General features: G+C 41.5%; 1 protein-coding gene across 1 annotated transcript in view; it reads left to right on the top strand.

The window, feature by feature from the left end:
* The window catches only part of BICC1 (BicC family RNA binding protein 1), a gene marked incomplete at its 5' end in the record, with an annotated part of 104,514 nt that overhangs the window by 42,725 nt on the left and 46,296 nt on the right, over positions 1 to 15,493 (top strand). The window contains one exon of the mRNA XM_081004874.1: positions 1,189 to 1,258. Coding sequence (XP_080861000.1) covers positions 1,189 to 1,258 — 70 coding nt within the window. The remainder of the gene's footprint in view (positions 1 to 1,188; positions 1,259 to 15,493) is intronic.

Raw genomic sequence — 15,493 nt, 5'->3', positions numbered from 1 at the left:
TTCAGCACACATAGATCCTCTCTAACAGCATATTTTAGCACGGCGTAAAATGGTGCCCAACTTCTTGGGGGTTGTCAAATGTGATATACTAAACATGCTGCTAGAAAACCTTTGTGTGGACCCCAGCTGGCATGGAAGTAACCACTGAGAAGGTCACATTTATGCCAGTTGGGCAGATAGGAAGTATTGCTCTGCCAGCCTATTTATTTCAAACAGTTTAAAATTTTGGAAGTCAGGACCCGTGCATGCTTCCATCTCTTGTCTGTCAGCTGAAATCCCACAGAGGCCTGAAGGACTTAGCATTCTAACTTAATTCCACTGGATTTCTTATTTCACATCTGGGTTTGGGAATTCTCAGGAATAGGAAGCGTGTCATGGTAGAATTTCACTCGTTTGGAAATGGTCTTCCATCTGCAATTTATTATCCCATGGCAGCTGAAATCCATACAAAGCAAAGTGTACTAAGCCTTGGCTGACATTTCTCCTTTTTTCCACATGGCACCCTGCTCTGGAAATAGTGGCTTTAAAGAATTCTATTGATATAGGCAGTAGAAATAAACACGGACTACGGGATTTTTAGGAGTATGTGTTTAAAAGCTTTTGCTCTAATGGGCCAGCAAAGGATGCACCTGAAATTTCTTTAATTGTAACTACAGTCATATGTTCTTGCAACTATGGTACTGGAAACTAGATTTTTTTTTTAGGTCAGCATTCCCAAATTCAAACAGCTGAGACACACATAAGAATGTAAGAAGAGTCCTGTTGGATCAGGCCAAAGGACTTAATCCTGCTCTCACAGTATTCAACCAGATGCCTATGGAAGGGCATCTGTAAACTAGACCTGAATGCAACAGCGTTTTCCCCACTATGAGAACTAGAAATATTTAAAGTAAACAAAGCTCTTTAGGATTGTAAAGGAGCCTGCAAGTTTGAGTCTTCCCTGCTGTTTTTTTAAAAGTAGGAGGATTGGGTCTCTGCAAATACAGAAAACAAATATTGTAATGGGGATGGGGGGACAACTGGAATTGGTTTGTCATAATTTCCATTGAAGCTACGTTTGGTTAATCTTCAAACATCTGATTATCTTGGTATTCCTTGGTAACATGTTAGCAGTTCAAAACAACCGTCAGCAGTAAAGTACAGAGGGTAACGTATTTTAAACTGAATTTTTTGTTGTCCTTTTAACAGATTATGGAAGAAACAAACACTCAGATTGCTTGGCCATCCAAGCTGAAGATTGGTGCAAAATCAAAGAAAGGTAAAATATTTTGTAAGATTATGGTAGTTTGGATGCACATTCTATGACAGTCACAACAAAACCAATCTACATAAGTATGTAAATGTGCGCTGAATTTCTTGTATCTAAAAAGTATACTCTGCCTGTTACCTGTTTGGTTGCCTTTCCAGATTTGCCAGCACCTATTCTAGAGTCTGTAAATGCTGCAAATTCAGCTTCATGTGAATGGCCTAATTCTCCAAGGCATTTTAGTACTTATAAGCATCAGTTTGTAAAAATTGGTTGCTAACTTCTCCACCTAGTGATGATATTGACAAAGGTGTTGAATACCCGAGAGCTGAATACACAGAAAAGCTGAACCTTTTTAGTAGTACCTCAAGGTTGTTAACATGCTATAGCGACTACTGAGATGTTGAGACTTTCATAATAATATCAAACATTAGAATTATCTACTGTGTTCTAGTGATCTAAGACGCCAAACCTCTTAATGCTAGAAAGTAGGGTGTGTGGGTGAGTGAAGCAGAAGATTGTGCCATAGCTGGCTCCTGCTAGTGCTTCGTGATTAAATACCACATTATGAGCAAGCTTTTGGTCCTGATCAGACAGTACTTTCCAAGAACAGGAATCAGATTTTTAAATCCAGCTATTATTCTGTGGCCTGAGTGGTAGTGTCTTTTCAGCTGCAAGCTTGCAGACGTGTTTTTATAGTTGAATGCAGACAGATGTGCACACCAACCTTTTCAGTAACCTCGGGGATTACACTGCACTGACAGGACGTAAGGGGCAGTATTCAACTAAATAGTTGCATTAGTGCAGGGATTAGCATGAATGCAGTGGTATTCCCGCCCCTGCTCCGCAAAATACTCTGCAGGATTGGGGGGGTCCCTCAGGGTATATTTAGGGGCATGTGAGCAGCAGGAGGAGAGAATGTTCTGTTGTGCAGAAATACAGCCCATATATTTTCCTGTAAAGATGTATTCACATGAGTTTCTGTAGAGAGAGAGAATGAAGATGCAGTGATGGGCCATTCTAAGAAAATAACATCTTTTGCTGTTCAGACTTGAATAAAAATGGTTACTCTACCCCATTTTATTTTATTTTTTTTGCAAAAACGTACTTAAATCAATGCCATGTTTGAAATCAGTGTAGTTCCATGTCTTCATGTGCTGTAAATTAGTATGTTTTTGGGGAAACTGGGCAAGAACAAAGTATTACTATTATTTATTTTATTTTAAATCAAATTTGAGTAAACTATAACATTGCCTATGTGCAAGCTGCTTATTTGCTTTATACATACAAAAGGTTTGTTAGGTTGAAAATGAAATGGCTCAATCTGATTTTTCAGTAGCATCTGGGAAATCACAGACAATGTTCATATTTTGACTTTTTTATTTTGAAAACTTATGTCCAGCATTTCATCACTAGCAAATAACAGAGCAGCTAACAGTATAGAAACAGTTGGAGCAGCACCAGAATGGCATTATAAAATGCTATAACAAAATCAACTGTCACAGCAGATCATGCTAGAAAATTGAGTTCATCGGCAGTAAAACAAAAACAAAAAAATAGCAAAATTTCTGTCCAGCTTCTGCAAGGCATTTCTTTAAAATAGGGTTTCTCAAACTTGGGTCTCCAGCTGTTGTTGGACTACAACTCTCATCATCCCTGGCTATCAGGAACAGTGGTCAGGTCAGGGATGGCAGGAACTGTAGTCCAAATGCAGCTGGAGACCCAAGTTTGGGAAACCCTTCTTTAAAGGAATCAGAGTCTTTGCTTGGGGTTGAAAGCCATGTGGGCATCCCTAGGGAAAGCATTTGGAATATAGGGATCTGCTTTAGACAACTGGTCTATCCAGTTTGGTATTGGCTGCACTAACTGGCAGTGGCTTTGCAGCATTTCTGGTAGTTGTTCCCAGCCCTGCCTGAAAGCACTCAAGGATTAAACTTTAGATCTTTTGCATGCAAAGCTCTGCCACTGAACATCACTGCCACAGTCGATAAAACTCTGTTCCTCATGTCCTCCTGTGAAACCTAAGAAGCTGGGGACAATTAGAGCAGGTGTTGAAAGCACATTATGAGAGAGCACATTATGGTAGAAGGTCCATTGGAGGCTTAAGGGTGACCAGCACCTTGATTGAACCTGGAAATGAACAGGAAACCAATGGAGGTTATAGACAATGGGAGTGATGCACTCTATTTGGATTCACCGTTTTGGACCAATTGACAGTACTGGGCTCTTTTTCAAGAGCATCCCCACCCAGAGAGTGTTGCAGTAATCCAGGTGGAGGTTACTGAAGTATGAATTGGCCATCCTGTTGTTGTTCTTCTGTCAGTCCTTTTGGTTTATTGAGTTTAGTGAACAGCCATTACACACACAAAAATAATCACAACAATAATACTACTAATAATAGTGGTTTACATTTCTGCTCCCCGGCCTTTAGTGGATAAATCATTTTCCATTCCCCCTTTAACTTTTATTACGCGAATCTGTAAAGCCTTGGCAAGAAATTGGAATCTTCTAAAAGATATGTACCTCTCCACATCAGACAACAAAAAACAGGTCTTTGCAAGAGACGACCTTCCCTTCTGTGATCTTAACCATGGGTGGATGTAATTGTTTGGAGGATTGTTATAAAAAGGGACTTCAAGGAGTACATGAGTTAGGTCTTCTACTGTTATTCTTCCGTATGAAGCCTCTTGTATTCTATGATCATTTGGTGGGAAGTAGTTATTGTCATCCAGTTTGATGAGAAAGTGAAAGATTAGTTGGTAATTGCATTAATAAATTATTGCAGCACTTCTCTTTTATAACAACAACCAGATGTGCATGTGTCACAGAAGAGTGTCTTGTACTGGGGTCACTTTAAGGACATTGACATATAAGCTGCATAAGTGAATAGTGGTGACATCTGTGGGAATTATATAGTTTGGAATTTTACATACAGGGCAGCTAGTGCTGGGCTTGCATGTTGACTCAGTCGTTGAAATTCAGGCTGGGGATATTTTAGGCCTGCAATGTTCATCAGCTATTCTATAAAGTGTCTTAAAAGCTAATGTCTGCATAAAGACCTCCCCACCTGTTAAGAGAGAACCCATAAGTTTAAAGCCAATTTATTATTTTGTGTCTTTTTTGTAGTGACTTCTTGTAATAAATACCTTTTTCTTAAGGTTAGACAGTTGGGTGAGAATCTCTAAAACAAGCAATTTTAGTTGTTTTTGCAATCAGTCATCTGTTTTAAAGAATTGTATGCTATTTATCTCTAGGTTGTTGTTTTTTAACATGAGCTTTTCTGTTGGATCATTCTTTATTTCTAAACGTCAAAACACTTCGTCTACCTAGGGACTAACATACAGTATACAGAATCCAGTTCTGTAAAATGATTCTTTCCAAAGAATTTGGCAGCTTGAGCACAGTTAAGTGAATGGTTTTTTCTCTTTTTTTCTTTTTAAGGAAATAGCTGGATGGGCTTAACCAGTGAATTTGCTTTCAGTATGGTTCATGGCACTGAACTCACACTGTAAATACGTGAAAGTATGGTGATGCTGCAACATGGTCTTCACAGCATAATGTAGTGTTTGGAAATATATATGTGTGTGTGTGTGAACAGAACACACAGGTTGCGTCGTGTTATGAAAACCACTTTGCATTTGAAAACGTTTGTGCCACCAGCCTTGGATAGAAATCAGGGGGTGTGATAGTCAAAGCTGGATGGACCAAAGGAGGGATGATTGTGAACCATACTTGCCTTGAATCCAGTTTTCATTCTTAGTCAGATCCAGTTGGATTACTATTTCCCTAACAGCCTAACTTGTTTCAGAACAGAAAACTCTTCCCCGATGCACATCCTCACACTGACTTTCTTATCCTCTCTTGGCCAAGACTCTCAACACTTTAAAAATCCATTTTTTGGTTGTGTGTTAGGGAAGGCAGAAGTTTGCTGTCCCGAAAGGGGCATGTTACTTATCAGTTTCTCCCTTTCCACCCCATCCCCTCTAAATACAACCACAATGAAAATATTCCACTGATACTTATCTCATCTGTAATTCTTAACAAAGTTGTCTTCACAATTTAAGGAATGGTGAGAAGATGGATTGCATAAGTGAAGTCTGAACATTAAGCATGTCAATGGGGAAATGATTTAAAGGGTTTTGCTCTTCATGGCAAATAGAAATAGAAATAATAATTAGCTGTAGCTAAAGGCTGTTGCTTTAGACTCTGAAATATGAGTTTGAATTTGTACATTTCATTTATTTTGGCTTGAATTTCCTCTGTTTTCTGTGTCTTACTAAGTGCATAGTAAAGTATAACACTTTTACTAAACAATTGGTTTCCTTTTTTTCACTGTTGGTGAGGTTGACGGCTAGAGGCTGTTGTGGATGCTTTTCATCACTAGATCAACTTGCCATCAGGCTGCTTTTTAAGCCTCCCTAGTGCCTTGTTAGGGACGCGGATGGTGCTGTGGGTTAAAGCACAGAGCCTAGGGATTGCCAATCAGAAGGTCGGCGGTTCGAATCCCCGCAACGGAGTGAGCTCCCATTGCTCGGTCCCTGCTCCTGACAATCTAGCAGTTAGAAAGCACATCAAAGTGCAAGTAGATAAATAGGTACCGCTCCGGCAGGAAGGTAAACGGTGTTTCCGTGTGCTGCTCTGGTTCGCCAGAAGCGGCTTAGTCATGCTGGCCACATGACTCGGAAGCTGTACACCAGCTCCCTCGGCCAGTAAAGCGAGATGAGCGCCTTAACCCCAGAGTCGTCAGCGACTGGACCTTTAGTGCCTTGTTGATAAGCTTGGAAAACAACAAAACCCACTCCTAATAAAATGCCCTGCTTTAAAAATACATACTTGTAAATGCTTTACCTTTACAAATACTGTGTTTCGTTTTCCCCTGTCCTGCAATAATGCTTAGTGAGACAAAGGAGATGTCAACCGTATATACGAAGATCGGCTTGGACATCGGCAGTGGGGAACTGAGTGGTTAGTGTAATATTCAAGTCATTGCCTGTTGGGCATTTGAACTCACAAGATCATAGGCATTAGGTTAATTGCTTGTATCCTTAACTCTGTACTATTTCTGTTGCAAATGGCAGCATTCTTTTTGCACCTGTGCTGCAGATTCATGGGATTTTGATCTGTCCTCCAGAATAGCATATTTGCATAGGGTGGGGTGGGGTGGGAGACAGATAAAAATAAAATGCCACAATTGTTACCACTCATAGCAGCCACCCTCAGAGTGACTTTCAGATAATGAAAGCATTCTGGACTACTCTTAGATTTCAGGTGGTAGTCTGATAATTTTGGGTCTAATCATGGGAGGAAACTGGTCCACATTGTCTAATATGGAGACTGTCTGAAGAATGAGCTGGTGTGTTTTGTTGATTAGTTCAAATATTCCTATACTGTCATTTCGGGTTGGGGGTGGACCCTGGGTAGCTTATAATGTTAAAACAGAAAAAAAGGAAATCCAACAAATGCAATAAATTGCAGAAGCAGCAGGACATGACTTAAATAAGCTAGGAAACATGAAGGAAAAACCAGCCAGACCCACGAAAAGGTATTTGATGACCGGGGGGGGGGGGGAGGCAATCAAATTAGGGACTCAGCTATACAGCTGCAAATAAAACATTTTAAACGTGTTTTAAGTACAATATACAATGTGGCACTAAATGGCAATGGTGAGCCTTATGGAAAATTAATTGCATTTTAAAAAACACTTTTAAAAAAGCATTTTCAGAACGTTTTTTATATGTGTGTAGATTTCACCTTGGTGCCAAGTGAGCTTCTCTTGTTGAGGGTGTTCCAGATATGGCCGTCTCTGCCCAGTTATTGCCTGCCTTGCTTCAGATGACTAAGGAACTCAAGAGGTCTCTAATGAAAGATGTAGAGTTTGGGCAACTTCATGTGGCAGAGGGCAGATCTTCATGTACCCAGATCCCTAGACAATTCTTTAAAAAATGCCTTCAAGATTAGTAGACTAAACATGTGGTGTGGTGTGTGGTAGTGTATGTGTGTGGTAGTGTAGAGATTGTGGAAGGGTAACCTTCCGAGGAGTTAGTTTTTCTGCTCCCCACATTAAATGGGAACTAACGCTTATAGTGAGATAATATCACATGAGCTCAACAAGCAGGTTTTGAGTTTCCCTACATCCGAGATGATCTCATTATTTTGTGTTTATGAATGTTTATCCTCCTTTGTGTTTAGGCTGTATATTTTCCAAGCCCCTTAAAAAGGAAGGGCATTGCTTATTACTTTGACCAGAAATGAAATATAACAAGGCAACGGCAGCTGTGAAAACAGTCTAAACTGCGCGTCTGTAGTCTTATCTCCCATGCTTTTACTGCATGCTTACCATGTGTCTCTTAGTTTCCATAGCTACTTGCTAAGCAGCTGGGTCCTCTTGCTTGGTATGCCCTGGTGTCAGGCAGAACCCTCTGATGGAAGGAGAATTTGAGATGAGTTGCTTTGTTGAGGCCTGTGTGCTTTTGTCAGCAAGAGTTTTATTTAAAGCGTTTTCTTAAGTTTTCGGTTCCCAAGATATAAAGTATTTTATTATTTTTTTAATAGCCGTTCACCAAGGCGTGTGTGCATGTGTGAATCTTGGCATTTAGATGTTGTTTCCTCACTGGTCCCCATGGCGACTGAACTACTCATAGCTATTCCGTCAGCTTTGCTTCAGGATTATGTATCACGCAGCATTCCATCATGGCTCTTGTTTGGACCTCCACTCGCCCAAAGGAGGGGGTGGGGAATCAATGAAAAGGTTATGTGGTTCCATTGTGTGCGTTCCTTGTTGGCTGGGAGGGGCCTCTAAAGTCATGATGTATGCAGATGTTTAAAAGAGCAGCACAGTGTTTGGTATTGTAAAGTTGTTTTACAGGCATTAAGGGCTGGAATCTGCTTATTTGGTGTCAACTTGGTTTCCATGTTTTAACGTACAGTTTAGCATATGGTTTGTTACGGCAGGAATGAGCCATGGCCAACCTTGGGCTCCAGCACTCCCTGCTTCTCCTCTTGGATGGCCACAAGGGGGAGACATGAAGCTTTTGTTTCCTTCTTTTTAAATTTTTAATTGGCCAGGTTCAAGCATCATGGGAAGACAAACCATGGCTTGGCTTGGGAATCCACAGGCTCCAGGATACTGTTTTTGCTTGCTCTTCCTTCATAATTTTCTACACTCAGATTTAAAAAAACAACAACAAAGCCCTGGCCTTTCTGAAGATGAGAGGTTGCACTACATTGGAGGTTTTTTTACCGTTAAACTTTCAGTTGTGTGTCATTTCCCATTACAACATGCACTTTTGCACTGTGCAGAACAAAAGTATGTCATTCCACTGAAAATGGAATTCCCTTTGCTATTTTTAGTTTAGTGGTTACTATAAGTTAGTGGTTAATTTTTCTATCAGTACTAATTGCCAGAGTTTTTTTTAATATCATGTTGTCAATATCAGACCCTATAAGATTTTTATTTATTACTAGCCAGGCTGCTATTGAAAAGTTGCCCAATAAAGGTGCTTAAAATGCAGATTAATATTAACCCCTAGGTAAAGACTAAGTGGCACTGTGGTCTAAACCACAGAGCCTAGGGCTTGCCGGTCAGAAGGTTGGCAGTTCGAATCCCCGCGACGGGGTGAGCTCCCATTGCTCGGTCCCTGCTCCTGCCAACCTAGCAGTTCGTAAGCACATCAAAATGCAAGTAGTTAAATAGGTACCGCTCTGGTGGGAAGGTAAATGGCGTTTCCGTGTGCTGCTCTGGTTCGCCAGAAGCAGCTTAGTCATGCTGGCCACATGACCCGGAAGCTGTACGCTGGCTCCCTTGGCCAGTAAAGCAAGATGAGCGCCGCAACCCCAGAGTTGTCCATGACTGGACCTAACGGCCAGGAGTCCCTTTACCTTTAAAGACTAAGCAAGTTGTATTTGTGATGCATCCCTTCATTCTGTTTTTATTTCATTTTTAGGGAGTGTTGTATTTTTGCTTAAATTTTCCTTGTATTAAGCAGCATGAAATTTATAAACAAACGAAACTGTCCTGCCCAAGTATTTTTTGTTGGGCTTGTTCTTCCTCAGGCTTTACACTGTGTACATGTCTGTCAGTCAGAAGCGTAGCCTCAGTTGTACAGTGTATGTGACACACCTCATCATACATGAATATAACCTTTCTAACTGAGATGGCATTAATCCTAAACACCCAAAGTGGGCCTGCCCACCTCAAGACTGCCATGCCCCACGTCTTAGCACTTCTTGCTTCCCAAACTTGCTCTTAACTTTGGGTTTTAACAGCCTTTTAACATCAGCAAAAAGGAATAGCACCCCTCCAGAATCTTGTTTTAAGCAATGCAAACTTGTTTTTCAAACACCTTTTCTCTCACTGTTTGCCTAAGACTAGCCATAGGATGAGCTACTCTGGTAAAGTCAGCCAAAAAGTGGAACTAAATCCATAGTCCCAAGCAGGATGATCGCAAGCAGATGTTTCTTTGTAAGGGAATGACTCATATATCTTTTTTCTATAAATGGGCTTTGCTAGATCTGATATAACCTGCATTTTTGTGTGTCTGCATGTTGGCTGGAGAAGTGTGGTTTGGCCAGTAAAGGAGCTTGGAGCATTACAGTCTGTACCCAAGCTCAAGCAGTGGGAGTGAAAGGAAGGCCTGGCCCCTGAGGAGCTGCACTTATGCCGGAAGGGAAAATAGGATTGGTAGGGCAAGTAAAATACAAAAAAAAGGCAAGCAAGGAGAGAATGGACACAGAGTGGAATGGTTTCTTTTGAAAATATAATGAAAAGCAGACAATGCCTTTGAAATAGAAATGGGAGCGACTTTATGGCCTATTAACCCCACTCCTTTGGCAGAATCAGGAATCCTCTTTAAAGGTATCCTTGTTTCAGAGCTCCATTGCTCCAAACAGTTACATTTCTTCATAAGAATACTGCAATCTCAAGACTATTACAGGTTGTGACCATTATTCGTTGGCTGTCTCACAATGGAGCAGGAAAGGAACACATCCCTGTAATTTGTTGATGTTGTTTGATTGGGGGTCAACTGGATTTAATTTGTATTATGTATGCTCTTATTTAGGTTTTATGTTTTTTAAAATTGTAAGTTGCTTGGAGACATTTTTGTGCAGCAAGGGACTACTAAATTTAACTTAATTAAATAATAATCGCTATATTCTTCAGGCTGTATTACCTTTCAGGATTGAGAAGTTGGCAGTGTTATTCTAGGCATGGAAGTGAGCCACCTGAATTCAACAGGGCTTGTTTACATAAACATGTGCATAGGATTGCAGGATCAGTGTCTCTAAGGCTGCTGCAATGGTAGATGTTTGCTGTGGCAAGTATACATTGTGAATGGCATAATGAACTGTCAGTCTCACAGGTTGACTTCATAATCACCATCACTTGTGTTTTAAAAGTAGTATAATTGGAATTGTGGTTTTTAATGATTGTGCACACCACCCTGAAATTGTTTGACATGTTAGGTTGGTTATAAATTGTTTAATTATAATAATATTTAGGTGACCCGGATTACCGGGTAATCATATTTCTCAAGCCCATATGTTGTGAACCACCCTGAGAGCTACGGATGAATGAGAGTATACTAAACAAACAAACAAACAAATAAATCTGTCCAGACATTTTATTTCTCTGACCTTTGTCATGCAGTTTTCCAACTAATGCTGCAACTGAAATATTCAAAGGTAATAAACAACCCATAGGAGTTGAACTAAACCATTTGTAAGTTCACTTCTCAGCAAATGCTTGGTCCAGGTATTTCAATGACTTTCTCATTTTCATAGAGTTGTAACCCATATTTAAAAGGTGTCTGAGGTAGTTTACAATGTAAGAAAACATGGAAATCAACAAACATCTTTTAAGTCATGAAACATGTTAAAATAAAATTAAAAAATGGGAGAGAGAAAAAGCCAGAATGGAAAGGTTCTAGTAGCCTTGAAGACAGAACCCTGGAATAATAAAAATGTGTTTAAAGCTATTTCAATTGAGTGAGTGGAGCTGTTGGATTCCTTGGGAAGAAACACCATGAATATGGTGTCTGCCACCAGAAAAGCTTATTTTAGCATTCTCTTCTCCAATACAGATAGCGCTTGAAAAAAGGACATGTGGTTGGGGAGGGTCATATATAGCAGCTGCTCCTTATATCATAGTGCCAGCTCAGCTAGTGCGGATTGGCAGCGAAATGGAATCTGCACCACTCATGCCTAAGTTGCCCATGTGGCTGGGAGAGCAGAGGTTGTATTAAGTCAAAAGGAACAAGCATGCATTTCCAAGTTCAGGGGTGATGGGAGGAAATTGTTGGTAATAACCTAGACTGTAGATCTATGAATGCATATCATTAATTTTGTGGAAGAGATGCATTTTCAGTTACTGTAATGCTACTGGAAAAAGTCTCAAATGTGTCATGCTCTGAAACGGTACGCAATCTTTTCCAGTATTCATTCCCAACACTGACTTTGAAGCTTCCTCCCCATCATATTCTTAGAAGTTTCTTGTTTTCTGGCTATTTTTGTATTTTTGTATCTTCCAGTTTAGCAGTTTCTCTCCCCTAATAAATGAAATAATTCAGATGATTGACCTTATGGAGGGCTGATATACTTGCAACCATAAGGGTACTAGCCATGACCACAGAAACGTGGAACACGCTGCAGTACAGGAACATAAAAAACAACTTATGACAAATTTTACATAAAAAAAGAAAGCAGCTTTTATTTACATGCATTAACTTACCCTTGCGCCTAAATGCTTGTCCAAAAAGGATTTATGTGTCCTTCAGAAAACATACCTTAAGAGAAAATGAGATATGATTATTTATTTGTTTGTGTTTATAGTCCGCCCTTCATCCCTTAGCATTCGAGGGCAGCGATCACTACAGAATAAAATAGGTATGAACAGTAATATAGGTCTTCTATAGAGGTTTGGCTATAGCTTGGATACTTGGTTTTGCATTAAATCCTTACTCTTGCATTTATTTATTTTTTAAAAAACCTGCTGCAAAACCATCCTTTCTCCCAACCATCCCTTATTTAGCCAATGCACAAAAAATATTTTTTGCAGAAGAGAGTCTTTATGACTTATCACTAATCCACATGTGGGTGGTGATAACGGAGGTTGATTCCCACCGATATTTTCAAACCACACACTGTGCTTAATGTGTAGCATACAGCCATATCCCACCCGCAACCTTAAATTACAGACTTTGTGGGAGAGTGATCTGTTGTTGACCCCCAGTTGCATCTCCCTGAAATCCCTGCTTGATACATCTATGAGGCTGGGTTAAAACAAAGGAAAGTTTCCCCCCTCAAGCCTCATAGTCATAGTGGGCGGGAGAAGGGGCACAATTGAGGGATCTCATAGCTGGGGACAGAAGGAATAAACCTACAGTCCTTGAATACTGTGATTCTGACAACGATTAGACCTTCCCCTTGCATGTGGAATTAAAAAATAAGCATGACTGCATGCTATGTGTAGTTTGATCTAGACAGTGTCTTCCTTTGCCTTGCCCAGCCCTCCCCTAAATGCAGAGCTCTCTGCATGCATGGTGAGTTCTACAACACATTGTGTAAATGGTTGCATGGCTTCTTAGCAGTTGATAAGAGAAATTAACGTTTGGCATGCTCATAGGCTCTAAAGAGTACCACTGAGCTCTGCTTCACTTGGGACCACATAACTGAGGCTAATAGTTTCCATATGTTTCTCCCCATAAAGCAGAGATTTTAACTGTTCCATGCACATGAAAAATGGCACTGAACGCTGAGCAGTATTGCATTTCATATTTCAGATGCCACTTCTATGCTACTTCTGCTGGTGTCACTCTTCTTGATTGTGGTACATGATTTGATATCATTGCCAGACTCTGTCTTGGTCCTCTTCCAAATACTTAAGCCTTTTATTAACTGAGCAGGTGAGAGACTGTTAGGAATGAAGCTCTTTGTGTGGATGTCAGATGATAGAACTATAAAAGTCATGCATATAGATAACTGGATATTTACTGTTTATAGAAAACAGCAGGATTTGTCCACTTAGGATAATGGTACTGAGTGCTGTAATTCAGTAAACCTTGTATCTGCACACATTTGAAAGGAGCAGTGCCGGATTTATGTATAAGCTAAACAAGCTATTGCTTAGGGCCCCACTCTTTTGGGGGGCCCCAAAAATGTAAAGGAAAAAAAGCAACTTGGTGTACATTTCCAAAGTATTTTGTTATGTGCAAATGGCTTTAGATACCTATTAGGTCCATAATTACCATATAGCATATATTCAACACAAAAAACAGTGACAATTTGTTGTTGACAAAGGACAGCTGGACATATAAAGGGCCCCATTACCTTCAGTAACTTAGGGCCTCATCAAACCTAAATCCGGCCCTGGTGAGGAGGAGTCAAGTTGATCTGAAAGCTGATGTGTGGCATGGAGGCAGAGAGGGGGAGCGGAGGTTGAGAGTGGAAAGGCTGAGCCTTGAACTGTGAGAACTAGAATGTGTCTCCCCCACCATCTGATTTGGTCTGTTAGCCTATAGAAGGAACAGCCCCTCCCCAAGATCTTCACTGTCAGGCCACCCCAATTCTAGCAGAGACCTCCACATCCACTAGAGGCCTCCCCTGGGCCCTTGGCAAACCCTCCAGCTGCATCACCCTGACTTGACCAGCCTATAACAGCATCATATTATTATTATTGATCTATTAATTGCCTTCTAAACAACCATTTCAAGGCAATGTACATTGAAGATGGGAAGCGGGTGGCGCTGTGGGTTAAACCACAGAGCCTAGGACTTGCCGATCAGAAGGTCAGTGGTTCGAATCCCCACGACGGGGTGAGCTCCCATTTCTCAGTCCCTTCTCCTGCCAACCTAGCAGTTCAAAAGCACGTCAAAGTGCAAGTAGATAAATACCGTATTTTTCGCCCCATAGGGCGCACCGGCCAACAGGACGCACCTAGGTTTTTTGGGGGGGGAATAAAGGGGGGGATTTATTTTTTTTCCCCAGGTGCGGGGCTGGGGCGGGGGATGCCCGAGCTTCTCCCGACCCCAGCCCCCAGAACAGGCTGCTATCCGCAAGCCTAGGGAGCCTGGCGGGAAGTCGCACCGGTCTCCCCAGGCTTGTGGATATCTGTCCCCCGAGCTTGTGGGGCTGGCCCTGGGGAGAAGCGTCCCCCTCCCCGCTGTCCCCTGAGCTTGTGGGGCTGCCCGATTTCTGCACGAAGCCCGGGGTGCGCTGTGCAGCGCACCCCAGGCTTCGGGATTCAGGCTGCTATCCGCAAGCCTTGGGAGCCCAACGGGAACTCCCGTGGAGCTCCCAAGGCTTGCGGATAGCTTCCTGAAGCCTGGAGAGTGAGAGGGGTTGGTGCGCACCGACCCCTCTCGCTCTCCAGGCTTCAGCAAAAGCCTGCATTTGCCCCATAGGATGCACACACATTTCCCCTTCATTTTTGGAGGGGAAAAAGTGCGTCCTATAGGGCGAAAAATACGGTAGGTACTACTCCGGCGGAAAGGTAAACGGCGTTTCTGTGCGCTGCTCTGGTTCGCCAGAAGCGGCTTAGTTATGCTGGCCACATGACCCAGAAGCTGTACACCAGCTCCCTCGGCCATTAAAGCGAGAGATGAGCACTGCAACCCCAGAGTCAGCCACGACTGGACCTAATGGTCAGGGGTCCCTTTACTTTTACCTTACATTGAGGATAATTTAAAAAAGTTAAAGCCACAAAAACTGCAAATACATTTAAAACATAACTGAAAACATACAAAATGGTAAAGACTCTTCTATCCTGCTGGGAAAAGCTCTATTGGAACAAAAATGTCTTGTTTCCAGAAAGTGCATATAGTAGGCACTCAGATATGAGATCTTTGCTGCACCTCTGAATCTTCATTTGCTGGACCTTCTTTAGTTATCTGACTTGGTGGTGTAGTGCACAGTTGCACTCCCGTTGCTTATTTCCTTGCAAGTAGACAAAAGGGAGAACCATTTTGACCACTTCTCCGCTCTTTGCTTTTGATACAACAAACCGCTTTGGTTTCGAGAAATTCTTCCACTTTCTCAGAACTGAGATTATTCTGTTGATGCATAATAAACTGTCTTCTGGGGGTGTATAAGGAGTTGGCCTCCTTATTAGAATGAAGACCATTTGGAATAGCATGTGCTTATGGGCCTACTGTAGACATTAGAGAATGTGCATGTCCTAGGAGGTAAGGAATGACTTCCTAGTTTAATTAATGAAACCCTACAACCATGCCATGTAGGGGTAGGGAGAAATAA

This window comes from Podarcis pityusensis (genome assembly GCF_964106645.2).
Source record: "Podarcis pityusensis genome assembly, chromosome: 5".
Lineage (NCBI taxonomy): Eukaryota > Metazoa > Chordata > Lepidosauria > Squamata > Lacertidae > Podarcis > Podarcis pityusensis.
The sequence above is the reverse complement of the archived record's forward strand: the minus strand, read 5'-3'. Positions and strand labels throughout refer to the sequence as shown.